Source organism: Tachyglossus aculeatus, chromosome 2 (assembly GCF_015852505.1).
Source record: "Tachyglossus aculeatus isolate mTacAcu1 chromosome 2, mTacAcu1.pri, whole genome shotgun sequence".
NCBI lineage: Eukaryota > Metazoa > Chordata > Mammalia > Monotremata > Tachyglossidae > Tachyglossus > Tachyglossus aculeatus.
In genome coordinates this window covers 129,653,503-129,680,871 of record NC_052067.1, presented here as the reverse complement: position 1 = coordinate 129,680,871, position 27,369 = coordinate 129,653,503, and the positions used below count along the sequence as shown (strand labels likewise).

The window sequence follows — 27,369 nt, the reverse complement described above, 5'->3', positions numbered from 1 at the left end:
ATGTCAAATGCCCCCTGGCTATATGTGTTTTTCTGGTTGTTTTTTTGTTTTCATTTTGTTTTGTTTCATTAAGAAGCGGTGTGGCTTAGTGGGGCTTGGGAGTCAGAGGACATGGGTTCTAATCCCGGAATCGTCACTTCTCTGCTGGGTGACCTGGGGCAAGCCACTCAACTTCTCTGTGCCTCCGTTACCACGTCTGTAAAATGGGGATGAAGCCGGGGAGCCCCATGTGGGACAACCTGTTTAGCTTATATCTACCCCAGTGCTAAGTACAGGAGAAGCAGCATGGCTCAGAGGAAAGAGCCCGAGCTTTGGAGTCAGAGGTCATGGGTTCAAATCCCGGCTCCGCCAATTGTCAGCTGTGTGACTTTGGGCGGGTCGCTTCACTTCTCTGGGCCTCAGTTCCCTCATCTGTAAAATGGGGATGAAGACTGTGAGCCCCCCGTGGGACAACCTGATCACCTTGTAACCTCTCCAGCGCTTAGAACAGTGCTCTGCACATAGTAAGCGCTTAGTAAATGCTATTTTTTTAAAAGTACAGTGCGTGACACTTAGTAGGTGCTTAACAAATACCACAGTCATTATTATTATTATTATTAAGGAGTTGGGACCAGACCAGGTGGGCCGGAGGGAGGGCAAGCAATAGAGGGGGAGGAGAAAGGGGGCTGCCACCTGGAACCTTCGGTCAATCAATCAATCAATCGTATTTATTGAGCGCTTACTGTGTGCAGAGCACTGTACTAAGCGCTTGGGAAGTACAAATTGGCAACATATAGAGACAGTCCCTACCCAATAGTGGGCTCACAGTCTAAAAGACTGTGATCCTGAATACAACCTCTTCCTCTGCCACCCTCACCTGCCTTTGCCCAGCCCAACCAGTCCAGTCCTGGCCTGCTAGCTTAGCAACCCTGAGGCGTGGAACACTCTTCCTCCTCCTGTCAGGCCGATAATTGCTCTCCCCCACTTCAAAACCTTATTGAAGGCCCATCTCCTCCAAGAAGCCTTCCCTGACTAAGCCCTCCTCTCCTCTTCTCCCACTCCCTTCTGCACCGCTCGTACTTGCTCCTTCATTCATCCTCCCTCCCATCCCCACACAACATAACAGCCTGGCGTAGTGACTAGAGCCCGGGACTGGGCGTCAGACGGTCATGAGCTCTAATCCCGGCTCTGCCACTTGGCTACTGTGTGACCTTGGGCAAGTCACTTCATTTCTTTGGGCCTCAGTTACCTCGTCTGGAGAATGGGGATGGAGGCTCTGAGCCCCATGTGGAACAGGGACCAGAGAAGCAGCGTGGCCCAGTGGAAAGAGCCCGGGCTTTGGAGTAAGAGGTCAGGGGTTCAAATCCCGGCTCCACCAATTGTCAGCTGTGTGACTTTGGGCAAGTCACTTCATTTCTCTGTGCGTCAGTTCCCTCATCTGTAAAATGGGGATGAAGACTGAGCCCCACGTGGGACAGCCTGATCACCTTGTATCCCCCCCAGTGCTTAGAAAAGTGCTTGGCACATTAGTAAGCGCTTAACAAATACCATCATTATTATTATTATTATGTCCAACATGATTTGCTTGTATCTACCCCAATGCTTAGTACAGTGCCTGGCAAATAGTAAGCGCTTAACAAATGCCATAATTATTAATAATTATTATGCCTGTATATCTATGTAATTTATTCATTTATATTAATGTCTGACTCCCCCTCTAGACTGTGAGCTTGTTGGCAGGAATGTGTCTGTTTGTTGTTACGTTGTGCTCTCCCAAGGACTTGGTACAGTGCCTAGCAAGTAGTAAGCGCTTAACAAATACCATAATTATTAATAATTATTATGTCTGTATATCTATGTAATTTATTCATTTATTCATTGATATTAATGTCTGACTCCCCCTCTAGACTGTGAGCTTGTTGGCAGGAATGTGCCTGTTTGTTGTTACATTGTGCTCTCCCAAGGACTTGGTACAGTGCTTTGCACACAGTAAGTGCTTAATAGATATGATCGAATGAATGAACAACCTTCAGGGATGCAGGGGGGCCTGCTGGAAAAAGAACAGAAAGAGAACAAGAAGCGTGAGACAAGAAAATCACAGGCTAGAAACCGAGAAGGCCAACGTGAGAAGGGGAGAGGGCAGGGAAGGGGACAAGGTTAGTTACATGAGGTAATAGGGATCCTGATAGAAAGTAAGAACTGAAATCCAAAAGTCAGAACAAAGTATTAATTTAGAAACTTTGGATGCGACCTTCGTTGGAACTTGTATGTTGTATGGTGAAAGACTGCCTATGCTGTAAATCACTCTAAAGTGGAAAAAAAAAATCAAGTTATTGTGAGAATTACTTTCCAGTTGTTTGTCTTCTTGATAGACTCCCAGGTGCAAATTTTGTTTTCTTGCTGGTCTTGTTTCAGAACAAAGTGACCTCAATGACTTTCTTGACTGGAAAAGCAGTAGAAGATCTGTGTAGAATCAAACAGGTAAATGAGCTTTCGCTTTATAATAAAGGTTTTACTGCCCCTGGAAGGGAGGTGGAGGGAGAATCTTTTAAAAGTGTCCTTTTTTACGTGAATGGGGGTCTGTGATGCTGTTTTATGAAGCTGGCTGTCTGTGTAATGTTAGCAGTGCAGAAAATAGATCACATCTTACCTCATTTTCCTTTTCTTTCCCTATCTGATCGCCTCAATTGGGGAGGCTTTTGTGAAACTTTTTTAGAACTGGATGTTTTTTGTTTTCTTACACTGAAGGAATCTGACCGATATTTTCTTAAATCACCATTAAGATAATGAGGTTTTGACACACTCACCGGACTTAAAAAATAAAATTGTTCAAAAACCTTGGAGATTGCTATTTAATGAAATATAGCTGTAACCATTCTTAAAGAGAGCAGTTCAGATCATTTCAGAGCAAGTCCTAATATGAATAGCACCGTAAATCCCATTGTGTAAATTAACCTCAATTCTCGAGTGAAGGTATTAATGAAGTTTCATATTTGGTTTAAAATTATTTACCTAGGGAATTCGTGAATGATATAAAACCTGCCTCAACAAATTGTTTTTGAGATGTACTGTTTGAAAATAAAATGATACTGTAGGCAAAGACAATTTAAATTATATTTTGAATTTATAGCTGGTCTCTAAAAAATAAACATCCAATTAAAATAATTGAAATTTAACCGTAATGTGAAGGGTGAACAAAAAAAAAACCTCATTAACAATTCTCCGCCTAGTAGGTATTTCCTCTTTAGTGCGTTTCTAATAACACCAGCTAGATCGTTTATAATGCAAGTGATACACGTTGCCCCTTTCATCTTCATCAGGTTGATCTGGATTCTCGGCACATCGGTTGGGTAACCAGTGAGCTTCCAGGAGGAGACAATCACATCATCAAAATTGAACTGAAGGGTCCAGAGAACACACTAAGAGTTCGACAAGTGAAAGTCTTGGGCTGGAAAGATGGCGAAAGCATTAAAATTGCCGGTCAGATCTCGGCCAGTGTGGCTCAGCAAAGAAACTGTGAAGCCGAAACCCTGCGAGTATTCCGACTTATCACCTCCCAGGTGGGTTACCGTCAGGGAGCATCGTGGGACTAGGATAAAGAAACGTCTTTGGTATTGGGAAGGCCGGACCTGGATATGAGACTTCTCATTTCCTATACCCTTCGACTCTTCTACCTCTCCTTTCTTCTCTGAACTTTCTTCTTCCTCTCTTCTCTGGACTCTTCTCCCTGGCCAGTCTTTCTCAGTCTCTTTCACCAGCTTGGCCTTGGCCTCCCACCCTCTAACTGTTGGGGGGTCCCTCAAGGCTCAGTTCTGGATCCCCTTCTACACCCATATATTTAATAATAATGATAATAATGATGGCATTTATTAAGCGCTTACTATGTGCAAAGCACTGTTCTAAGCGCTGGGGAGGTTATAAGGTGATCAGGTTGTCCCACGGGGGGCTCACGGTCCCCATTTTACAGATGAGGTAACTGAGGCCCGGACTTGCCCAAAGTCACACAGCTGATAAGTGGTGGAGCCGGGATTTGAACCCGTGACCTCTGACTCCAAAGCCCGTGGTCTTTCCACTGAGCCACGCTGCTTCTAGAACTCATATGCCCCCATGGCTTCAGCTATCATCTCTCCACTACGATTTCCAAATCTACCTCTCCAGCTTCAACCTCTCTCCTTCTCTGCACTCTTGCATTTCCTTCCGCCCTCGGGACATCCCTACACAGATGTCCCACCGACACCTCAAAGGTACCACGTGCAAATCAGAACTCCTCTTCCCACCTAAACCCTGTCCTTCCCCAGATTTTTCCCGTAACTATAGACAAGACCACTGTCTTCCCTGATCTATAAGTCTGTAATATCGGCATTATCTTCAACTCTTTTATTTAGTCCACATATTCAGTCACCAGGTCCTGTCTGTGTTACCTTCACAACATCTCTAGAATCCTCCCCTTTTCATTCCCACAGCTGCCACGATGATCCAAGCACTTATCATATCATTCCCTTGACTACCGCATCAGTTTCCTTGTGGACCTCCTTGCTTCCTGTCTCTCCCCTTTCCAGGGCTTACTTCATTTGGCCACCTGGATCATTTTTCTAAAAAGCCACCCAGTCCACAGCTCCTCAATCCTCAAAAAGCTCCGTGCCCATCCATCTCTCCATCAAACTCCTTGCTATTGGCTTTAAAGCACTCAATCGGCTCTTCCTCTCTTTCCTTATCTCACTGATTCCTAATACAACCCAGCCCACAAAACTTACTCCTCCAATGCCAAAGTACTCACTGTACTTCGATCGCGTAAACGCTGACCCTTTGGCTACATCCTCCCTTTGGCCTGGAAGTCTCTCCCCTCTAATATATGACAGATCACCACTCTCTCCATCATCGGTCTTCTTATATCCACCTCCTCCATGAGGCTTCCTTGGACTAAGTCTTCCCTTTGTTTTATTTGCCCTCCCTTCTGTGGCACTTAGGCACTTGGGTCTGTACACCTTAAGTTCTGTGATATTCTTTCCCCCATCCCTCCCCTTCACCCAAAGCCCCACAGCACTTAGGTACGTATCCATCTCTAATTTGTTTTTGTTGTGCCCAGAATTGATCTTCTCATCTTCTCTGAGGCCTTCCCTAAGTAATCCCTTGTATCCTCTACTCGTTTTCCTTTCTGCATCACTTATGCACTTGGACCTATTCCCATCCCTTAATAATAATAATAATAATGGTGTTTGGTAAGCGCCTACTATGCTGTTCTAAGCACTGGGGGATACAAGGTGATCAGATTGTCCCACGGGGGGCTCACAGTTTTAATCCCCATTTTACAGATGAGATACCTGAGGCCCAGAGAAGTGAAGTGGCTTGCCCAAAGTCACACAGCTGACAGTTGGAGGAGCCGGATTTGAACCCATGACTTCTGACTCCAAAGCCCTTGCTGTTTCCACTGAGCCACGCTGCTTCTCTAAGCACTTTGATGCCCACCCCATCCCCCCCGCCCCCCCCAGCCCTTGTATAATAATAACTGTGGTATTTGTTAAGTTCTTATGTGCCGGGCATAGTTCTAAGCTCTGGGGTTGTTGTTGTTGTCTTATGCTGTCGAGTCATTCATTCAGTCGTATTTATTGATCACTTACTGTGTGCAGAGCACTGTATTAAGCGCTTGGGAAGTACAGTTTGGCAACATATAGAGACAGTCCCTACCCAACAACGGGCTCACTGTCGAGTCATGTCCAACGCCATAGACACACCTCTCCCAGTTCGCCCCACCTCCATCTGCAATCGTTCTGGTAGTGTCTCCAGAGAGTTTTCTTGGTTAAAATTTGGAAACGGTTTGCCATTTCCTCCTTCCAGGCAGTAAACCTGAGTGTCCAGCCTCGACTCTCCCATACCACTGCTGCCCAGCACAGGGGAGTTTTGACTTGTAGCCGATTGCCTTCCACTGGCTAGCCACTGCCCAAGCTAGGAATGGAATGGGTAGGCCTCTGCTTGACTCTCCCTCCCATAGTCGAGACTGGTAAAGTACTGGAAACTCTCCAGGTGTGACCCTGAGAAGTGAAGCTTTGGGATAGGTACCAGATAATCAGATTGGACATAGACCCCGTCCCACATAGGGCTCACGCTCTTAATCCTCATTTTACAGATGAGGGGACTGAGGCCCAGAGAAATGAAGTGACTTGCCCAAGGTCACCCGGTGGACAAGTGGCGGAGCCGGGATGAGAACCCAGGTCCTTTTGATTCCCAGGCCCATGTTCTATCCATTAGGGCGTGCTGCTTCTTATCCTTATACTCTACTATTTTTTTTAGTGGCATTTATTAAGTGCTTACTATGTGCAGAGCACTGTTCTAAGCGCTGTGGAGGTTACAAGGTGATCAGGTTGTCCCACGAGAGACTCACAGTCTCAATCCCCATTTTACAGATGAGGGAACCGAGGCCCAGAGAAGTGAAGTGACTTGCCCAAAGTCAATCAATCAATCAATCAATCAATCGTATTTATTGAGCGCTTACTATGTGCAGAGCACTGTACTAAGCGCTTGGGAAGTACAAATTGGCATCACATAGAGACAGTCCCTACCCGATAGTGGGCTCACAGTCTAAAAGGGGGAGACAGAGAACAGAACCAAACATACCAACAAAATAAAATAAGTAGGATAGAAATGTACAAGTAAAATAAATAAATAAATAAATAAACAGAGTAATAAATATGTACAACCATATATACATATATACAGGTGCTGTGGGGAGGGGAAGGCGGTAAGGCGGGGGGATGGAGAGGGGGACGAGGGGGAGAGGAAAGAAGGGGCTCAATCTGGGAAGGCCTCCTGGAGGAGGTGAGCTCTCAGGAGGGCCTTGAAGGGAGGAAGAGAGCTAGCTTGGCGGATGGGCAGAGGGAGGGCATTCCAGGCCCGGGGGATGACGTGGGCCGGGGGTCGATGGCGGGACAGGCGAGAGCGAGGTACAGTGAGGAGATTAGTGGTGGAGGAGCGGAGGGTGCGGGCTGGGCAGTAGAAGGAGAGAAGGGAGGTGAGGTAGGAGGGGGCGAGGTGATGGAGAGCCTTGAAGCCCAGGGTGAGGAGTTTCTGCCTGATGCGCAGATTGATCGGTAGCCATTGGAGGTTTTTGAGGAGGGGAGTGATATGTCCAGAGCGTTTCTGGACAAAGACAAAGTCACACAGCTGACAAGTGGCGGAGCCGGGATTTGAGCCCATGACCTCTGACTCCAAAGCCCGGGCTATTTCCACTGAGCCACGCTGCATTTTCCCTAGCTGTAATTGATTTGAATGCTTCTGCCTGTCCTAGACTGTGACGCCCATATGGGCGGGGACCACGTCGACCAACTCTGTTGCCAACTTGTTATGTTGCCAACTTGTACTTCCCAAGCGCTTAGTACAGTGCTCTGCACACAGTAAGTGCTCAATAAATACGATTGAATGAATGAACTCTGTTGTATTTTATTCTCCCAAGCGCTTCCCACAGAGCTGTGCCTACCAAAAATGCTCAGTGAACACCATCAACCCATCGATCGACTCCACCCCTCAATTTTCTGGTCTTTGTCGACGACACCACTTGAGCACAGGCCTGGGAGTCGGAAGGACCTGGGTTCATTCGTTCCGTCGTATTTATTGAGCGCTTACTGTGTGCAGAGCACTGTACTAAGCGCTTGGGAAGTACAAGTTGGCAACATTTAGAGACTGTCCCTACCTAACAGTGGGCTCACAGTCTAGAAGGGGGAGACAGAGAACAAAACCAAACATATTAACAAAATAAATACAATAGATATGTACAAATAAATAGAGTAATAAATACATACAAACATATATACAGGTGCTGTGGGAAGGGGAAGGAGGTAAGGCGGGGGGATGGAGAGGGGGAGGAGGGCTCCACCATAATCCTGGCTCCACCATATGTCTGCTGCGTGTCCTTGGGAAAGTCACGTCACTTCACTGGGCCTCAGTTCCCTCATCTGTAAGATGGGGATGAGACCGTGAGCTCCTTGTGGACAGGAACTGTGTCCAGCGTGAATACTTTGTATCTACCCCAGCACTTAGAACAGTGCTTGGTACATAGTAAGTGCTTACTCTGGGCCTCAGTTCCTTCATCTGTAAAATGAGGAAAAGAGTGTGCGCTCCATGTGGGACGGGGACTGTGTCCAGCCTGAATAACTTGTATCTACCCCAGCACTTAGAACAGTGCTTGGCACATAGTAAGAGCTTAACAAATACCATAATGATTGTTATTGTTTACTCCCGGTCCTGAAAACCTTAATGAGCCATAGATGGGACAGGGGGGCCTTGTTTGATCTAACTTTTTTACCTGTGTTCATTTAGCACAGTAATTAGGAAATAGTGTTTTAAATATACCATGGCTGTATCATTTCTCATATTTCCTTCTGTATGTACCAGGTCTTTGGAAAACTCATATGTGGAGATGCTGAGCCTACTCCTGAACAAGAGGAAAAGACACTGTTATCTTCACCTGAAGGAGAAGAAAAAGTATACAATGTATTTATTTGTATTCTGTCTTTCTCTCCTTTCTTTCCTCCCTCCTTTTCATTACTCTAGACCGTAAGCTCTCTACTCTGTAAGATCATTGTAGGCAGGGAATGTGACTGTTACAGTGAACTCTCCCAAGCGCTCTGCCCACAAGAAGCGCTCAATAAATATGTCTGACTATTAGAATGAATTGGTTAGTTTGTTTAGGTTTTAGCTTGATTTTAGCTCTTGCCTTGTGTGCCCAAAATATAATCTTATTTACCCTGAGACAGTTTGATTAGTACTTCGTCTTACCTTGCTCTATTATATTTCCAGTTGAGTTTGGGGAGGTAATTTTTCTTTTTCTTTAATAGAAGAGAGAAATTATCGTGGCGTTGGAACCCTGTAGCCCCACTACCAAATCTCTCAAAATCATTATTTTATATTTTGTGACATCGCCAAACATATGTTATCAATCATATTTATTGAGCGCTTACTGTGTGCAGAGCACTGTACTAAGCGCTTGGGAAGTACAAGTTGAGTCTGACACTTCCCTTGCAGATTCAAGTCTCTTGTATGACATGACTAATTTGGCAGAAAAACCAACTTTTGATTTCTTATACTTGGTGTTTGCTGTTGTTGCTACTTTTTAATCTAGTTGTTTGGATGTGGTTAGACAAAAACAGGTGTTGTGGCATAATGATGAGGCAATTTAGGTTAGCTTCAGTGGACAATTTTCTTTAAGTTCTTGCTTGGAAGATCTCTTCACCACTGACCAGCCATCTTACAAAAGCCATCTTCTTCTATTTGCTGTCTTAGCAGCTCTTGGTTTTATCTGAGGGCAGTTGTATGGCATCCTGTTCAAATCCACAAAAGTTTTTGGGTTTGGGGGCATCTTTTGTTTTTAGGTTTGAAAAGCCTTGAAATCCAGCAGGTTTTCCTAATTTCATGAACCGCAGTTTCATTTAAAATCTGCCGCGTTTCAGAAGGTTCTGCATACTTTTTGTAATGCAACCTGAAGTTCCAACTGTATTATCCCCTTAGATGGAAGCGGTAAGCTTCGTTTGAAGATTTTAATCGACTTTTCGTTTTTATTTTTCATAAAGGCAACCTCTGATGCTGACCTGAAAGAACATATGGTTGGAATCATATTCAGCAGGAGTAAGCTGACAAATTTACAAAAGCAGGTCTGTTTACCAGAATCAGTTCTCTTGGGTTTGTGGTGCCAAATAGCGATTGCTTTGAGGATTTTCATTTTTGTTCTGGTGGCAGCCAACACCTAGAAAAGTTGCATATTAATGACTTCAGAATTCGTTTTGATGGCTCTCCTGATAGTTGATACTTCTTTTTATCCATTATTTAGTTTAGTGTTTATTTCCCCCCATTCACTATTCTGCACACAGTAGGCACTCTGTAAATAATAATAATAATAATGATGGCATTTATTAAGCGCTTACTATGTGCAAAGCACTGTTCTAAGCACTGGGGAGGTTACGAGGTGATCAGGTTGTCCCATGGGGGGCTCACAGTCTAAGTCCCCATTTTACAGATGAGGGAACTGAGGCATAGAGAAGTTAAGTGACTTGCCCAAAGTCACACAGCTGACAGTTGGCAGAGCGGAGATTTGAACCCATGACCTCTGACTCCAAAGCCCGGGCTCTTTCCACTGAGCCACGCTGCTTCTGGGGCTCACATGGGGGCTCACAGTCTTAATCCCCATTTTACAGATGAGGCAACTGAGGCCCAGAGAAATGAAGTGATTTGAGCGCTTGGTACCCGCCAAATCGTTGGAAGTCAGTTCAACAGACTGTGCCTCTAGATTGTAAGCTTGCTGTGGGCAGAGAATGTGTCTGTTTATCGTCATGTTGTACTCTCCCAAGCGCTTAGTACAGTGCTCTGCACACAGTAAGCGCTCAATAAATATGCTTGAATGAATTGAATGTATTTGCCCGAGGTCACACAGCAGACGGGTGGCGGAGTTGGGATGAGACCCCAGGTCCTTCTGACTCCCAAGCCCGTGCTCTGTCATTCATTGTCGTATTTATTGAGCGCTCTAGAGCACTGTACTAAGCGCTATCCCCTAGGCCCTGCTGCTTTCCGATGGAATGATGGATTTTGTATGGCGGATATCCCTTTTCTGGTGTCGTAGGTGTGTGCTCACATCGTCCAGGCCATCCGAATGGAAGCAACCCGGGTCCGTGAAGAATGGGAGCACGCCATCTCCAGCAAAGAAAATGCCAATTCTCAGCCCAACGATGAAGACGCCTCCTCGGATGCCTACTGCTTTGAGCTCCTCTCCATGGTCTTGGCCCTGAGCGGGTCAAATGTGGGTCGCCAATACCTGGCTCAACAGCTCACTCTGCTCCAGGACCTCTTTTCTTTACTGCATACTGCCTCTCCCAGGGTGCAGAGACAGGTGACTAAATAATTCCTTTCGATTCCATTCATAAGAATAATAATAGTGGCATTCGTTAAGCGCTTAGTGTATGCCAGGCACTGTACGAAGCACTGGGGTGGATACAAGCAAGTTCGTTCGGTTGGACACAGTCACCTGTTCCACATGGGGCTCACAGTCTCAATCCCCATTTTTCAGATGAGGTCATCGAGGCCCAGAGAAGTGAAATGACTTGCCCACGGTCACACAGCAAACAAGGGGATTAGAACCATGACCCTCTGACTCCCGGGCCTGTGCTTTATCCACTATGCCATGCTGCTTCCTTGTAACTTCCTCATCACCTGTATATATGTATATATGTTTGTACATACTTATTACTCTATTTATTTTACTTGTACATATCTATTCTATTTATTTTATTTTGTTAGTATGTTTGGTTTTGTTCTCTGTCTCACCCTATTAGGCTGTGAGCCCACTGTTGGGTAGGGACTGTCTCTATATGTTGCCAACTTGTACTTCCCAAGCGCTTAGTACACTGCTCTGCACACAGTAAGCGCTCAATAAATGTGATTGATTGATCGATATTGTTATTATAACAACAATAATGATAATCATGGTGGCATTTGTTAAGCACTTACTATGTGCCAGGCACTATACTAAGCACTGGGGGAGATACAAGATAATAGGGTTGGGCACAGCCCCCCACAGAGGCCCACCTGGGGCTCCCAGTCATTTCATTCATTCATTCATTCAATCGTATTTATTGAGCGCTTACTGTGTGCAGAGCACTGTACTAAGCACTTGGGAAGTACAAGTCGGCGACATATACAGACGGTCCCTACCCAAAAGCGGGCTCACAGTCTAGAAGGGGGAGACAGACAACAAAACAAAACATATTAACAAAATAAATAGAATAGTAAATATGTACAAGTAAAATAAATAGAGTAGTAAAAATGTACAAACATATATACAGGTGCTGTGGGGAGAGGAAGGAGCTAGGATGGAGGGGATGGGAAGGGGAAGAGAAATTGGGGGGGGCTCAGTCTGGGAAGCCCTCCTGGAGGAGGGGAGCTCTCAGTAGGGCTTTGAAGGGAGGAAGAGAGCTAATTTGGTGGTTGTGGGGAGGGAGGGCATTCCGGGCCAGGGGGAGGACGGGGGCCGGGGGTCGACGGTGGGACAGGCGAGAACGAGGCCCGGTGAGGAGGTTAGCGGTGGCAGAGGAGCGGAGGGTGCGGGCTGGGCTGGAGAAGGACAGAAGGGAGGGGAGGTAGGAGAGGGCGAGGGGATGGACAGCCCTGAAGCCGAGAGTGAGGAGTTTTTGCCTGATGTGGAGGTTGATTGGTAGCCACTGGAGATTCTTAACCTCCTTTTTACTGATGAGGTAACTGAGGCCCAGAGAAGTTAAATGACTTGCCCACAGTCACACACAGAAGACAAGTGGCAGAGCCGGGATTAGAACCCAGGTCCTTTGATTCCCAGACCGGTGCTCCTTCCACCAGCCCACACTGCTTCGAATTTAAAACGTTCTTTTGGGTAGAAGTGCTCAGTGCGCACTGCATCCAGGGGACAGTCAACGTATAATAGTAATTGTGGTATTTGGGGCACCCACCTTATAATAGTAATTGTGGTATTTATTAAGCGCTTACTATGCGCCAAGCACTGAGGTAGATACAGGTTAATCAGGTCTCGCATGGAGGCTCACATTGTGAGTAGGAGAGAGAACAAGGATCAACTCCCCGTTTTACAGAGGAGGGAACTGAGGCACAGAAAAGCAAAGTGACATGCCCAGCGTCTCACAGAAGGCAAAGGCAGAGGTGGGATTAGAATTTAGTTCATCTGACTGGGCTCCTTCCATTAGGCCACACTCCTTCTCCTTACCATTACTAAAAGTAAGATTAGTACAGGGAATGGACTTTATGGTGTTTGATTCAGTGACCCTTTTCCCCTCACCTTAAAGTTGTTGTTTGTTTTTTCGATTGGTGACAAACTCGTACTTCAAACCAGCGAGTCATTTTCCATTTTACTAAGTAACAGCAATTGAGTGACCTCAAAAGACCTTTAATCATCATCAATCGGATTTATTGAGCACTTACTGTGTGCAGAGCACTGTACTAAGCGCTTGGGAAGTACAAGTTGGCAACACAGAGAAACAGTCCCTACCCAATAGTGGGCTCACAGTCTAATATAGCTGTTTGCTTAATGAAGTTATGTGGAGGTTATCTAATGGGCGGGGAATGTGTCTGTTACAATGTTTTATTATACTCTCCCAAGTGCTTAGTGCAGTGCCCTGCACACACTAAGTGTTCGATAAACATAACCGATGGATGGATTGATGTTTGGGAAGGGTAACAATCTCCGTCCTATCCAGTTTTGAAAAACTGCCTTCTTCCCGTGTCACGAGAAATCAGCATCGTCCGGCGGTCCGGGTGGTTGGAAACGCCCCTCTTACAATGTTCACGTTGCGCCCCGGCGCTTCTGCTCCCAGGTGACGTCCCTCCTTCGGCGAGTTCTCCCCGAGGTGACCCCTAACCGCCTCGCCAGCATCATCGGGGTGAAGTCTCTGCCCCCGGCGGATATCAGCGACATCATTCACTCCACAGAGAAAGGGGACTGGAATAAGCTGGGCATCTTGGACATGTTCTTGGGCTGCATCGCCAAGGCACTCACAGTCCAGCTGAAAGCCAAGGGCACCACGATCACGGGAACGGCGGGCACCGCGGCGGGCAAAGGGGTCACCACCGTCACGCTGCCCATGATCTTCAATTCCAGGTGGGGCCCGGAAGGGTAAGGCCAAAACGCACAGGACGGCTGGGTCTCCATCTCCTCCATCCCTCCGGGACCCCTTTCCCTCTAGGCTCATTACGGGCAGGGAACCTGTCTGCTAATTCCGTTGGAAGATTCCCCCTCTCATTATCCTAATAGTAATAACAATGACGGTATTTGTTAAACGCTTACGGTGTGCCAGGCACTGTACTAAGTGCTGGCAGATCGGGTTGGACACTGTCCCCGTCCCATGTAGGACTCATAGCCTCGATTCCCGTTTTACAGATGAGGTAACTGAGGCCCAGAGAAGTGAAGTGACGTGGCCGGGGTCACACAGCAGCCAAGTGGATTAGAACTCGTGACTCCAGGCCCAAGCTCCGTCCACTAGACTACACTGGTTCTCTGCTCCTGCTTTCTGCTTCTTCTGTCGGGGTTTCTGAGGGACTTCTCTGTTAGATCTTTAGGCGTTTGCTTTCATGCTCGAGAGGCTTAAAAAGGCGACTCTCGCTAATTTTTTTCTCGTTTGCGGGTCTGAGACTATAAACGGTACCCGAGGAACTGAATTAAGCATTTGAAATGTGAGTAGTAAATGCTGCGAAAGTGCCGCGGTTGCAGCTTGGATGAGAATTGGAAATCAATATGTCACGTACTATAACTTTGTCGCTCTAACTTTATAGTTATATTCGACGAGGTGAAAGCCACTGGTGGATGAAAGGCTCGACTCCTACCCAGATCTCCGAGATCATTATTAAACTAATCAAGGACATGGCAGCGGTAAGTTTCCAGCCCTTTGGAGGTCGATAATAATGAGGGGCTGTGGATCGATTTGCAGTGCAAGTAGTTAAATCTCTGGGAGTTTGACAGGGGCCGCCATTTAAGTGACCTTTTAAATCCCTCCTTGTTTCTTCTTTGTTTTATCATCATCATCAATCGTATTTATTGAGCGCTTACTGTGTGCAGAGCACTGTACCAAGCGCTTGGGAAGTACAAGTTGGCAACATATAGAGACAGTCCCTAGGGTATTGGCATATTAGAAAAGCAGCGTGGCTTTGTGGAAAGAGCCCGGGCTTGGGAGTCAGAGGTCGTGGGTTCTAATCCCGGCTCTGCCACTTGTCAGCTGTGTTGATTTTGGGCAAGTCACTTCCCTGGGCCTCAGTGACCTCATCTGTCAAATGGGGATGAAGACTGTGAGCCCCACGTGGGACAATCTGATCACCTTGTATCTGTCCCAGTGCTTAGAACAGTGCTCGGGACATAATAGAAGCAGCGTGGCTCAGTGGAAAGGGCACGGGCTTTGGAGTCAGAGGTCACGGTTTCAAATCCCAGCTCTGCCAGCTGTCAGCTGTGTGACTTTGGGCAAGTCACTTCACTTCTGTGTGCCTCAGTTGCCTCATCTGTAAAATGGGGATTGACTGTGAGACCACTGTGGGGCAACCTGATCACCTTGTAACCTCCCCAGCGCTTAGAAGAGTGTTTTGCACATAGTAAGCACTTAATAAATGCCATTATCATTATTATTATTATTATCATAAGCATTTAACAAATACCATCTTTATTGGTTAAGCGTTCACTATGTGTCAAACACTGTTCAAAGCACTGGGGTAGATACAAGGCGTCCCTGTCCTGCATGGGGCTCACAGTCTAAGTAGGAGGGAGAACAGGAGGACTGAGGCACAGAGAAGTGAAGTGACCTGCCCCATGTCACACATCAAGTAATTGACAGAGGTGGGATTAGAACCCAGATCCTCTGACACTTAGGCCTGTACTAAGCAGGCCTGTACTAAGAAGCAGCGTGGCTCAGTGGAAAGAGCCCGGGTTTTGGAGTCAGAGGTCATGGGTTCAAATCCCGGCTCTGCCAATTGTCAGCTGTGTGACTTTGGGCAAGTCACTTCTCTGTGCCTCAGTTACCTCATCTGTGAAATGGGGATGAAGACTCTGAGCCCCCCGTGGGACAACCTGATCACCTTGTAACCTCCCCAGCACTTAGAACAGTGCTTTGCACATAGTAAGTGCTTAATAAATGCCATTATTATTATTATTATTATTTCCGCCAGGTCATGCCGCTTCTCTTGCTGGTGAGCTTTCCAATTTATTCATTTTTTTTTTAATGGGATTGGTCAAGTGTGAATTATATACCAGGCGATGTACTAAGCACCGGGGTAAATACAAGCTAATTGAGTTGGACAGAGTCCATGTCCCGCATGGAGTTCAACGGTCTCAATCCCCTGCTTACAGATGAGGTGAATGAGGCCCAGAGAAGTGAAGTGACTAGCCCAAGGTTGCTCAGCAGACAAGTGGCACATCCGGGATTAGAACCCAGGTCCTCTTGACTCCCAGGCTCTGGGCTTCTAGCCACCAGGCCTCACAGCTTCTCTACTTTGCTGCAAGTTTATCTGACATGTCAATTTTCTACCACTGACCATCAGGGAGAAGAGCAGGCAACCCTTTTTTTTTTTTTATCTGTAGAAGAGTCAAACAGAATGAGCCCTTTGATCAGCTGGTGCTCAAAGAGTCATCCAATTAGTTACCTTTCCCCAACATCTCCCATGCAGATGTCACTAGTTGTAGTATTTCATCAATCGTATTTATTGAGCGCTTACTGTGTGCAGAGCACTGTGCTAAGCGCTTGGGAAGTACAAGTTGGCAACATATAGAGACAGTCCCTACCCAACAGTGGGCTCATCATCATCATCATCAATCGTATTTATTGAGCGCTTACTATGTGCAGAGCACTGTACTAAGCGCATGGGAAGTACAAATTGGCAACATATAGAGACAGTCCCTACCCAACAGTGGGCTCACAGTCTAAAAGGGGGAGACAGAGAACAAAACCAAACATACCAAGAAAATAAAATAAGTAGAATAGATATGTACAGTAAAATAAATAAATAGAGAAATAAATATGTACAAACATATATACAGTATTTAAGTGCTTACTGTGTGACAAGCACTGTCCTAAGCCTTGGGGTCGATGCAGTCCCCTCTCACAGTTCATCATCATCATCATCATCATCAATCGTATTTATTTAGCACTTACTATGTGCAGAACACTGTACTAAGCGCTTGGGAAGTACAAATTGGCAACATATAGAGACAGTCCCTACCCAACAGTGGGCTCACAGTCTAGAAGGGGGAGACAGAGAACAAAACCAAACATACTAACAAAATAAAATAAATAGAATAGATATGTACAAATAAAATAAATAAATAGAGTAATAAATATGTACAAACATATATACATATATACAGGTGCTGTGGGGAAGGGAAGGAGGTAAGATCGGGGGATGGAGAGGGGGACGAGGGGGAGAGGAAGGAAGGGGCTCAGTCTGGGAAGGCCTCCTGGAGGAGGTGAGCTCTCAGCAGGGCCTTGATTCATTCGTATTTATTGAGCGCTTACTGTCTGCCATGCACTGCACTAAGCGCTTAGGAGCGGTATAAGCCTAAATTTGAAGGAGAACAGGAATTGAATCCTAATTTCACAGTTGAGGAGACCGAGGCACAGAGGTCCAAGGTCCCGCAGCCAAGGAGTGGCGGCAGCGGGATCAGAACCCAGATCTTCTGGCGCCCAGGCCCGGGCTCTCTTATGTAGATCAACACGCCACGCTGCGCGCGACCGCTTCGTCACGGCAGCTGCTGCTGTGGGTAAGGATGGGAAAAGAAAACACGGGGAAGAGAAGGTGGGAGAAAAGAGGGAAGGCAGGGACAGGGTGTCAACTAACAAGGAGAAGCGGCATGGCTCAGTGGAAAGAGCCCAGGCTTTGGAGTCAGAGGTCATGGGTTTGAATCCCGGCTCCGCCACCTGTCTGCTGTGTGACCTTGGGCAAGTCACTTCTCTGAGCCTCAGTTACCTCATCTGTCATCATCATCCTCAATCGTATTTATTGAGTGCTTACTATATGCAGGGCACTGTACTAAGCGCTTGGGAAGTACAAGTTGGCAACAGATAGAGACAGTCCCTACCCAACAGTGGGCTCACAGTCTGAAAGGGGGGACACAGAGAACAAAACCAAACATACTAACAAAATAAAATAAATAGAATAAATATGTACAAGTCAAATAAATAATCAATCAATCAATCATATTTATTGAGCACTTACTATGTGCAGGGCACTGTACTAAGCGCTTGGGAAGTACAAATTGGCAACATATAGAGACAGTCCTTACCCAACAGTGGGCTCACAGTCCAAAAGAAATAAACAGTCTAAACAGTCTAAAATAAATAAATAAATAGTGTAATAAATCTGTACAAACATATATCCATAGATACAGGTGCTGTGGGGAAGGGAAGGAGGTAAAATGGGGGGGATGGAGAGGGGGAGAGGAAGGAAGGGGCTCAGTCTGGGAAATGAGGATTAAGACTGTGAGCCCCATGTGGGACAACCTGATCACCTTGTAACCTCCCAGTGCTTAGAACAGTGCTTTGCACATAGTAAGCGCTTAACAAATGCCATCATTAATTAATTAATTAGCAGGTAGCTCTCTAAGCTACAATCCCAGCTGCCCACCTCCACAGGAGGTCAGTTTCTTTCCATCTTGACTTTTAGACTGTGAGCCCACTGTTGGGTAGGGACTGTCTCTATATGTTGCCAATTTGTACTTCCCAAGCGCTTAGTACAGTGCTCTGCACATAGTAAGCGCTCAATAAATGTGATTGATGATGACTTCCACAGTAGTTAACAAATACTACAGCTGATGACATCTATATGCGACATGTTGGGGAAAGGTCATAAATCTCTGTGCACCAGCTGCTCATGGGTTTCCTCTTCTACCAAAAAGAAAAGAAAAATTGTTTCCTGCTCTGCTCCTTGATGGTCAATGTTAGAACCCTCCTCGGCTCGATTCAGTCATTCGTATTTATTGAGCGCTTACTCTGTGCAGAGCACTGTGCTTGAAAAGTACAATAGTTATTCAGTCGTGTTTATTGAGCGCTTTCCGCGTGCGGAGCACCGTATTAGAACAGTGCTTGGCATGTAGTAAGGGCCTAACAAATGCCGTTATTATCATTATTATTATTAAGCACTTGGAAAGTACAATAGCCATTCATTCATATTTACTGAGCGCCTATACACCCCAGGAGGACATTTCGGCCCGCTGCTTCCCAGCAGCTTTTCATCCAGCTCTCGCCTTCAACCCCAACATCCCTCTGTTAATTAATTAATTAATTAATTAATTAATGATGGCATTTTTTAAGTGCTTACTCATCATCATCAATTGTATTTATTGAGTGCTTACTGTGTGCAGAGCACTGTACTAAGCGCTTAGCACTGTACTATGCACTTACTATGTGCAAAGCACTGTTCTATGCGCTGGGACTGTGAGCCCACTGTTGGGTAGGGACCGTCTCTATATGTTGCCAACTTGTACTTCCCAAGCGCTTAGTACAGTGCTCGGCACACAGTAAGCGCTCAATAAACACGATTGAATGAACGAATGAATAAGGTGATCAGGTTGCCCCCCAGGAGGCTCACAGTCTTAGTCCCCATTTTCCAGGTGAGGTCACTGAGGCCCAGAGAAGTGAAGTGACTTGCCCAAAGTCACACAGCTGACAATTGGCGGAGCCGGGATTTGAACCTGTGACCTCTGACTCCAAAGCCCGGGCTCTTTCCACTTACAGTGTGCCAAGCACTGTACTAAGCACTGGGGTGGAAACAAGCAAATCGGCTTGGACCCAGTCCCTGTCCCATGTGGGGTTTAGAGTTGCAATTCCCATTTTACAGGTGAGGTAACTGAGGCACAGAGAAGTAAAGTGACTTGCCTAAGGTCACACAGCAGGCAAGTGATGGAGCTGGAATTAGAACCCAGTGATCTGTCCACTACATCATGCTGCTTCTAGTAATAATGATGGCATTTATTAGGCGCTTACTATGTGCAAAGCACTGTTCTAAGTGCTGGGGAGGTTTCAAGGTGATCAGGTTGTCCCACAGGGGGCTCACAGCCTTAATCCCCATTTTACAGATGAGGGAACTGAGGCACAGAGAAGTTAAGTGACTTGCCCAAAGTCACACAGCTGACAATTGGCAGAGGCGGGATTTGAACCCGTGTCCTCTGACTCCAAAGCCTGTGCTCGTTCCACTGAGCCATGCTGCTAACAGTAACGGTGTTTGTGACGCACTTGCTTTGTGCCAGGCACTGTACTAAGCGCTAGAGTAGGTAATAATAAAAATAATTATGGTATATGTTAAGCGCTTACAATGTGCCGAGCACTGTACTAAGCACTGGGGTGGATACAAACAAATCGGGTTGGACCCAGTCCCTGTCTCATGTGGGGTTTAGAGTGGCAATCCCCATTTTACAGATGAGGTAACTGAGGCACAGGGAAGTAAGGTCACACGGCAGGCAAGTAATGGAACCGGAATTAGAACCCAGTGACCTGTCATCATCATCATCATCAATCGTATTTATTGAGCGCTTCATATAATGCTGTGCATGCCATAAGCACTCAATAAATACCATCCATCCGATCGATTGATCGATTGAAATGTCGCAGTGAAAGAGAACTTCCTTGGGGAGTACCCAGTGGCTGGATAATTTCCCTCAGGTTAGTGCCGTAGTTTTCATCATCATCAATCGTATTTATTGAGCGCTTACTGTGTGCAGAGCACTGTACTAAGCGCTTGGGAAGTACAAATTGGCAACATATAGAGACAGTCCCTACCCAACAGTGGGCTCACAGTCCACTACATCATGCTGCTTCTGCAGTGTAATCGGGGTGGCCACGGCCCCCGTTCCACGCGGGGCTCACAGTCTTAATCCCCATTTTATGGATGAGGTCACTGAGGCCCAGAGAAGTGGTGGAGCGGGACTAGAACCCAGGACCTTTTGACTTCCAGTCCGCTAGGCCACGCCCCCAGCTCTGAAAAGCTGCAGGGTCAGGAGGGAAAGAGGCAGGCCGAAGGCCGCATTTTGAACCCCGCTCCTGCTTCCCCTCTTCCTCGAATCCCCCCAGCCCCCAGGGCTGCTTCAGGAAGAAATCTGGTCAACTTTTTCCTTCGATTTCGGACTGATCATCGTCATCATCATCAATCGTATTTATTGAGCGCTTACTATGTGCAGAGCACTGTACTAAGCGCTCGGGAAGTACAAGCTGGCAACATATAGAGACGGTCCCTACCCAACAGTGGGCTCACAGTCTAAAAGGGGGAGACAGAGAACAGTCCCCTAACGCAGGGTAGACCGTTTCTAAAATGCTGTTAATTCTACTACGTGGGCAGCCATGTGCCCGTTGTTATATTGTGCTCTCCCAAGCACTTAGTACAGTGCTTTGCCCAAAGCAAGCACTCAGTAAATACGATTAAATGAATGAATGCTGCTGGATCTTTGAGACTGTGAGCCCACTCTTTTAGACCGTGAGCCCACTGTTGGGTAGGGACTGTCTCTATATGTTGCCCACTTGTACTTCCCAAGCGCTTAGTACAGTGCTCTGCACGCAGTAAGCGCTCAATAAATACGATTGATTGATTGATTAAATGAATGAATGCTGCTGGATCTTTGAGACTGTGAGCCCACTCTTTTAGACCGTGAGCCCACTGTTGGGTAGGGAGTGTCTCTATATTTTGCCAACTTGTACTTCCCAAGCGCTTAGTACAGTGCTCTGCATGCAGTAAGCGCTCAATAAATATGATTTATTGATTGATTGATTAAATGAATGAATGCTGCTGGATCTTTTAGACTGTGAGCCCACTCTTTTAGACTGTGAGCCCCCTGTTGGGTGGGGACTGTCTCTATATGTTGCCAACTTGTACTTCCCAAGCGCTTAGTACAGTGCTCTGCACGCAGTAAGCGCTCAATAAATACGATTGATTGATTGATTAAATGAATGAATGCTGCTGGATCTTTTAGACTGTGAGCCCACTCTTTTAGACCGTGAGCCCACTGTTGGGTAGGGACCGTCTCTATATGTTGCCAACTTGTACTTCCCAAGCACTTAGTACAGAGCTCTGCACGCAGTAAGCGCTCAATAAATATGATTGGTTGATTGGTTGATTAAATGAATGAATGCTGCTGGATCTTTTAGACTGTGAGCCCACCCTTTTAGACTGTGAGCCCACTGTTGGGTAGGGACTGTCTCTATATGTTGCCAACTTGTACTTCCCAGGCGCTTAGTACAGTGCTCTGCACACAGTAAGCACTCAATAAATACGATTGATTGATCCTTCCCTCAAGATCTCCCACCTCCGCCTCTCTCATGTGGGTAGCAGGGAGAGGAGATGGGTGAGTGTGAACCACTTTAAGGAAACTCAGTCATTCATTCATTCATTCAGTAGTATTTATTGAGTGCTTACTGTGTGCAGAGCACTGTACTAAGTGCTTGGGAAGTACAAGTTGGGGAAATCCAATGAGACCTTTGTACAGCTCTGGAATTTGCTTAGTAGGGAGCCAGCAGGACCCGTTGATTTATAGACATTTAATATGAGTTTTCTAGAGGCCTGAAAGACTTGAGACTCAGCTCTCCCATTCTGTACTTCCTTGTAATAATAATTAATCCTAATAATTGCGGTATTTTTTAAGCGCTTACTTTGTGCCAGGCACCATTCTACGTGCTGGGTTAGATACAAGCCAGTCAGGTTGGACACAGTCCCCTGTCCTACGAGGGGCAAAGAGTCTCAATCCCCACTTTACAGATGAGGTAACTGAGGCACAGAGAAGTGAAGTGACTTGCCCAAGGTCATACAGCAGATAAGTGGTGGAGCAGGGATTAGAACCCATGACCTTAGGGACTGTCTCTATATGTTGCCAACTTGTACTTCCCGAGCGCTTAGTACAGTGCTCTGCACACAGTAAGTGCTCAATAAATACGATTGATTGATTGATTGATTGATGACCTTCCGACTTCCACTACACCATCAAGAACCCCCTCCTGAAATCAGAAAGAAAGAGCGAATTGAACCTCAGTTTTTGGATTTTTTTATTTTTTACCATTTCCATCGTGGATCGTTGGATTACAGGATTAGATTTTATGCCTCTAGCATGGGCGCTTAAGTGATCTTTCATATCACTTAAATCCAGATTTCCCTATTATTACATCCCTGGAGTAGCATGGGTGGAATTAAGATTTATTTCCCTGCATTTGTGGGAAAATAGATCATAGTTGAGAACAATTTCAATTTTGTCCCCCTCTCCATCCCCCATCTTACCTCCTTCCCTTCCCCACAGCACATGTTTGTACATATTTATTATTCTATTTATTTATTCATTTTACTTGTACATATCTATTCTATTTATTTTATTTTGTTAGTGTGTTTGGTTTTGTTCTCTTGTCTCCCCCTTTTAGGCTGTGAGCCCACTGTTGGGTAGGGACTGTCTCTATATGTTGCCAATTTGTACTTCCCAAGCACTTAGTGCTCTGCACACAGTAAGCGCTCAATAAATACGGTTGATTGATTGATTGGTAGCTTAACTAGTCATTAATTTTTCACCAGGGTCACCTTTCCGAAGCTTGGTCCCGTGTGACAAAGAATGCCATTGCAGAAACTATCATTGCCTTGACCAAGATGGAGGAAGAGTATAGATCTCCAGTGCGATGCATTGCAACAACAAGGGTGAGTTTTGAATTATTTCCATTTTCTGTCAGGGAACGTGCCTTCCGACTATGTTATAGTCTCCCAAACGCTTAGCGCTCTGTGCACAGTAGGCGCTCAGTAAATACACTTGAACTCTTTTCCAGCAGGTACGTTGTCTAATTTTATCTTAGCCTAGATATTTTATAATTTTCTCCTCTCACCTCTAACTGAAATTTTACTGAAAGTTCATCTGAACTGTACAAGGATAACGCAAGTGGAGTTTCGTAGCAGGACATAGGGGCCCTTCCTTTATTATATGGTCGGTTGTATACCTTGCAGGCTACAGCATGCAATTAATGGTTTAAGACGGACTTTTTTAGAGAAATTGGGAGGAAGAAGAGAAATGTTTTATGGGAGAAAGAGGGTACGTTGAAGAAAGCTTTGGGACATCATTAGGAAGAAAACAGTGCTCGCAGACAGAATGAGAGAAGTCAACTGCAGTGACTTTAATGAGTTTCCGGGGGAGCCTATGATGTCTCTTGTTTTGTGTTGGGTTTTTTTGTTTTATGAGATAGGCCCTACTGAGAGCTCACCTCCTCCAGGAGGCCTTCCCAGACTGAGCCCCTTCCTTCCTCTCCCCCTCCAGATTTCCCTATTATTACATCCCTGGAGTAGCATGGGTGGAATTAAGATTTATTTCCCTGCATTTGTGGGAGAATAGATCATAGTTGAGAACAATTTCAATTTTGTCCCCCTCTCCATCCCCCTCATCTAACCTCCTTCCCTTCTCCACGGCACCTTTATATATGTATATATGTTTGTACGGATTTATTACTCTATTTATTTATTTTACTTGTACAAATCCTATTTATTTTATTTTGTTAGCATGTTTGGTTTTGTTCTCTGTCTCCCCCTTTTAGACTGTGAGCCCACTGTTGGGTAGGGACTGTCTCTATATGTTGCCAACTTGGACTTCCCAAGCGGTCAGTACAGTGCTCTGCACACAGTAAGCGCTCAATAAATACGATTGACTGATTGATTGATGTGCCAGGGTACTACGCACTGGGGAGATACCAGCTAATCAGGTCATGCATGGGGCTCACAGTCTTCACCTCCCCATTTAGAGACGAGGTAACTGAGGCCCAGAGAAGTCAAGTGGCTCGCCCAAGGTCACACAGCAGACAAGTGGCAGAGCCAGGATTAGAACCCAGATGCGTCTGACTCTCAGCCCGGGGCCCTGTCCACTAAACCACACTGCGATTCCCGCCCTCCCTTCAGTTCTATACCTTTGTTTCCCCAACCTAGTTTTAAAGTGCAGGTAATAATAATAATAATGATGGCATTTATTACGCGCTTACTATATGCAAAGCACTGTTCTAAGCACTGGGGAGGTTACAAGGTGATCAGGTTGTCCCACGGGGGGCTCACAGTCTTCATCCCCATTTTACAGATGCGGTAACTGAGGCCCAGAGGTCACGGGTTCAAATCCCGCCTCTGCCAGTTGTCAGCTGTGGGACTTTGGGCAAGTCACTTCACTTCTCTGGGCCTCAGTTGCCTCATCTGTACAATGGGGATTAAGACTGTGAGCCCCCCGTGGGACAACCTGATCACCTTGTATCTACCCCAGCGCTTAGAATAGTGCTTTGCACAGAGTAAGCGCTCAATAAATGCTATCATTATTATATAATAAGCACTTAACGAATACGACAATAATAATAGTAATCTCTTCAGGGGATAGGTCTGAGGCAAGAAAATCGACTATAACCTACGACATTACAGTACTTTCAGCTGGAGAAAAAGAAAAGTAGTTGGGAGAAACGTCTGCTTTGTGAGCCCCATGTGGGACAGGGACTGTACCCGACCTGAATAACTCGCCCCAGTGCCTAGATCAGTGCTTGGCACATAGTAAGTGCTTAACAAGTTCCTTAAGGACAATACTAACAATAACTTCTCTCTCAATCAATCAATCAATCAATCGATCGTATTTATTGAGCGCTTACTGTGCGCAGAGCGCTGTACTAAGCACTTGGGAAGTACAAGTTGGCAACATATAGAGGCAGTCCCTACCCAACAGTGGGCTCACAGTCTAAAAGGGGGAGACAGAGAACAAAACCCAACATCATCATCATCATCATCAATCGTATTTATTGAGCGCTTACTATGTGCAGAACACTGTACTAAGCGCTTGGGAAGTACAAGTTGGCAACATATAGAGGCAGTCCCTACCCAACAGTGGGCTCACAGTCTACAAGGGGGAGACAGAGAACAAAACCCAACATACTAACAAAATAAAATAAATAGAATAGATGTGTACAAGTAAAATGAATAAATAAATAAATGGAGTAACTCTCCTCAAGTTTTCCCTCACATGTCCTCGTGTTTCCGCAGTTATGGCTGGCTCTCGCTTCACTTTGTGTCCTCGATCAGGACCACGTAGATCGGCTGTCCTCCGGCAGATGGATGGGAAAGGATGGGCAACAGAAGCAAATGGTAAGAGCAGACATTTTTGACAGGAGAGAGGGGTGAATTTGACTTTCCGCGTCGGCCTCCTCGTGGGCCCCAAGCCTTGGGCACTTCTACAGTTCTGAGGCCCAGTTTTCCCTGCCCCAAGCCATCCTCTTGCTCACCTACACACCCTGGGGCCCTTCTCAACCCCAGCTGCTTCCAGGTGCCTTGATCATGACAGTAGCCATGGTATTCATTAAGCGCCTACTGTCTGCCAAGCGCTTTTCTGAGCACTGAGGTAGATACGAGGTGATCAGATCCACCATGGCACGCACGGTCCAAGTAGGAGGGAGCACAAGTACTGAATCCCCATTTCGCCGAGGAGGGACCTGAGGCCCAGAGAATTGAAATGACTTGCCCGAGGACACACCGCAGGCAAGTGGAGGATTCGAACCCAGGTGCTGTGACGCCCAGGCCGGTGCTCTTTCCACTAGGCCACGCAGCTTCTCGCTGCGAGAACACGGCAGGGCTCTGTGTAACTGAATATTGACTGTACGGTATTTCCAAGCCCTGAATCAGCCCTCAAGAATTCTAAATTTTAAATGCATATTACACGTGGCGATAAGCGAATTTGTCTTCTGACCTCTAAAATATGGGTGTGTGTTTGATTTGGGAAATAACTTTGATGCGAATCTTAAAATCTGAAGTTAAAAGAAGCATAAGTGGGGGAGAATCCCTTTCATAATGTGTGTTTACAGTGAAACCTCTGAGAAGGCTAAACAAAGTGCAAAGTGGAGACACAAAACAAACCAACTCCCTCTAAAAAGACGAACTCAGTAGTTTACCTAAGGAGGAACATTTTTAATCAGTCAGCAGTATTTAGTATATTTTTGTTCGGCACTGTACCAAAGAATTAGATATGATCTCTACCCTCAGGTTCCTCACGGCATAGTATGTAAGACAATAGTATAGGTAGGAGAAAGCAACTGAGTTTAGAAGGTATGGGAGTGGAGAGGTGTATATCACCCCCCAAAAAAGGTTTTTATTATTATAAAATGGGAGAGAGTGATACTTGTTTTTACTCAAATGTGTAAGGAAGGAAGACACGGCAATTGTCAGAAGGCAGAACTAAACAGAAATAGAATTTCTCGATTGATAACCAGAAAAAAAATGAACACAGCAGGGAAAAACATAGTGCTCTCACTTTATATTCTTTACCGAAAAGGAAAAAAAATCCACCCTGTCGAATGACTGATCAAGGAAATCAAAATGCTTGCCAAAAAAACAAAGCACGGAAGAAATAAATTAGTACCCAAGCAGAGCAAAAGACTAATCTGAAAAGGGAAAAGTGCTTTGCAGATTTCCTTTTACGAAAACAGAGAACACTTTTATTTTGCCACCCATTCTACCACCTGATCTTCTAGTTTTGATTTTTCTAACCCAGCATCATAGTCACTGGCGTTTTTGGAAAATTCACTGTGAAAGTTTAAATGAAAGTACACTCCTACCCTAGGGCAACGTGAGTATTTTTGCTGCTCAACATAATTTGTATTTATCCTTTAAGCCTTTATAAAGTAGCTTTCTCCCCCTGAAAATGAGTCTTAGAAAGGCAGTATTTAATATTGGAACCAAATATCTTTGGAAGGAGTCTTGCAAATTTTCAAAATTGATTGTTGTTCACTTAGAACATATGTAGATTTAGCCTTTGGTGTGTGGTGAGGAAATTTTTAAAAGTATGAAGAAAAAGTATCCTGGGTACTTTCACGAATCTTTGATAGTCTGGTATCGAGTTCAATTTACAGGTCGTTATTCTGGTTGACTTTTAAAAACTGA

General features: G+C 45.6%; 1 protein-coding gene and 1 non-coding gene across 2 annotated transcripts in view; one reads left to right on the top strand and one right to left on the bottom strand.

Moving 5' to 3' along the window:
• MYCBP2 (MYC binding protein 2) overlaps positions 1-27,369 on the top strand; it is a 404,370-nt gene that overhangs the window by 353,077 nt on the left and 23,924 nt on the right. Inside the window, exons 69-77 of the mRNA XM_038763035.1 lie at positions 2,395-2,460; positions 3,300-3,539; positions 8,365-8,463; positions 9,540-9,620; positions 10,583-10,849; positions 13,314-13,597; positions 14,269-14,365; positions 23,011-23,130; positions 25,480-25,581. Of these exons, the coding sequence (XP_038618963.1) occupies positions 2,395-2,460; positions 3,300-3,539; positions 8,365-8,463; positions 9,540-9,620; positions 10,583-10,849; positions 13,314-13,597; positions 14,269-14,365; positions 23,011-23,130; positions 25,480-25,581 (1,356 nt within the window). The remainder of the gene's footprint in view (positions 1-2,394; positions 2,461-3,299; positions 3,540-8,364; positions 8,464-9,539; positions 9,621-10,582; positions 10,850-13,313; positions 13,598-14,268; positions 14,366-23,010; positions 23,131-25,479; positions 25,582-27,369) is intronic.
• LOC119925060 lies at positions 5,881-6,018 on the bottom strand. Its single transcript, XR_005449732.1, has one exon. It is a non-coding gene; the product is annotated as a small nucleolar RNA SNORA7 (small nucleolar RNA).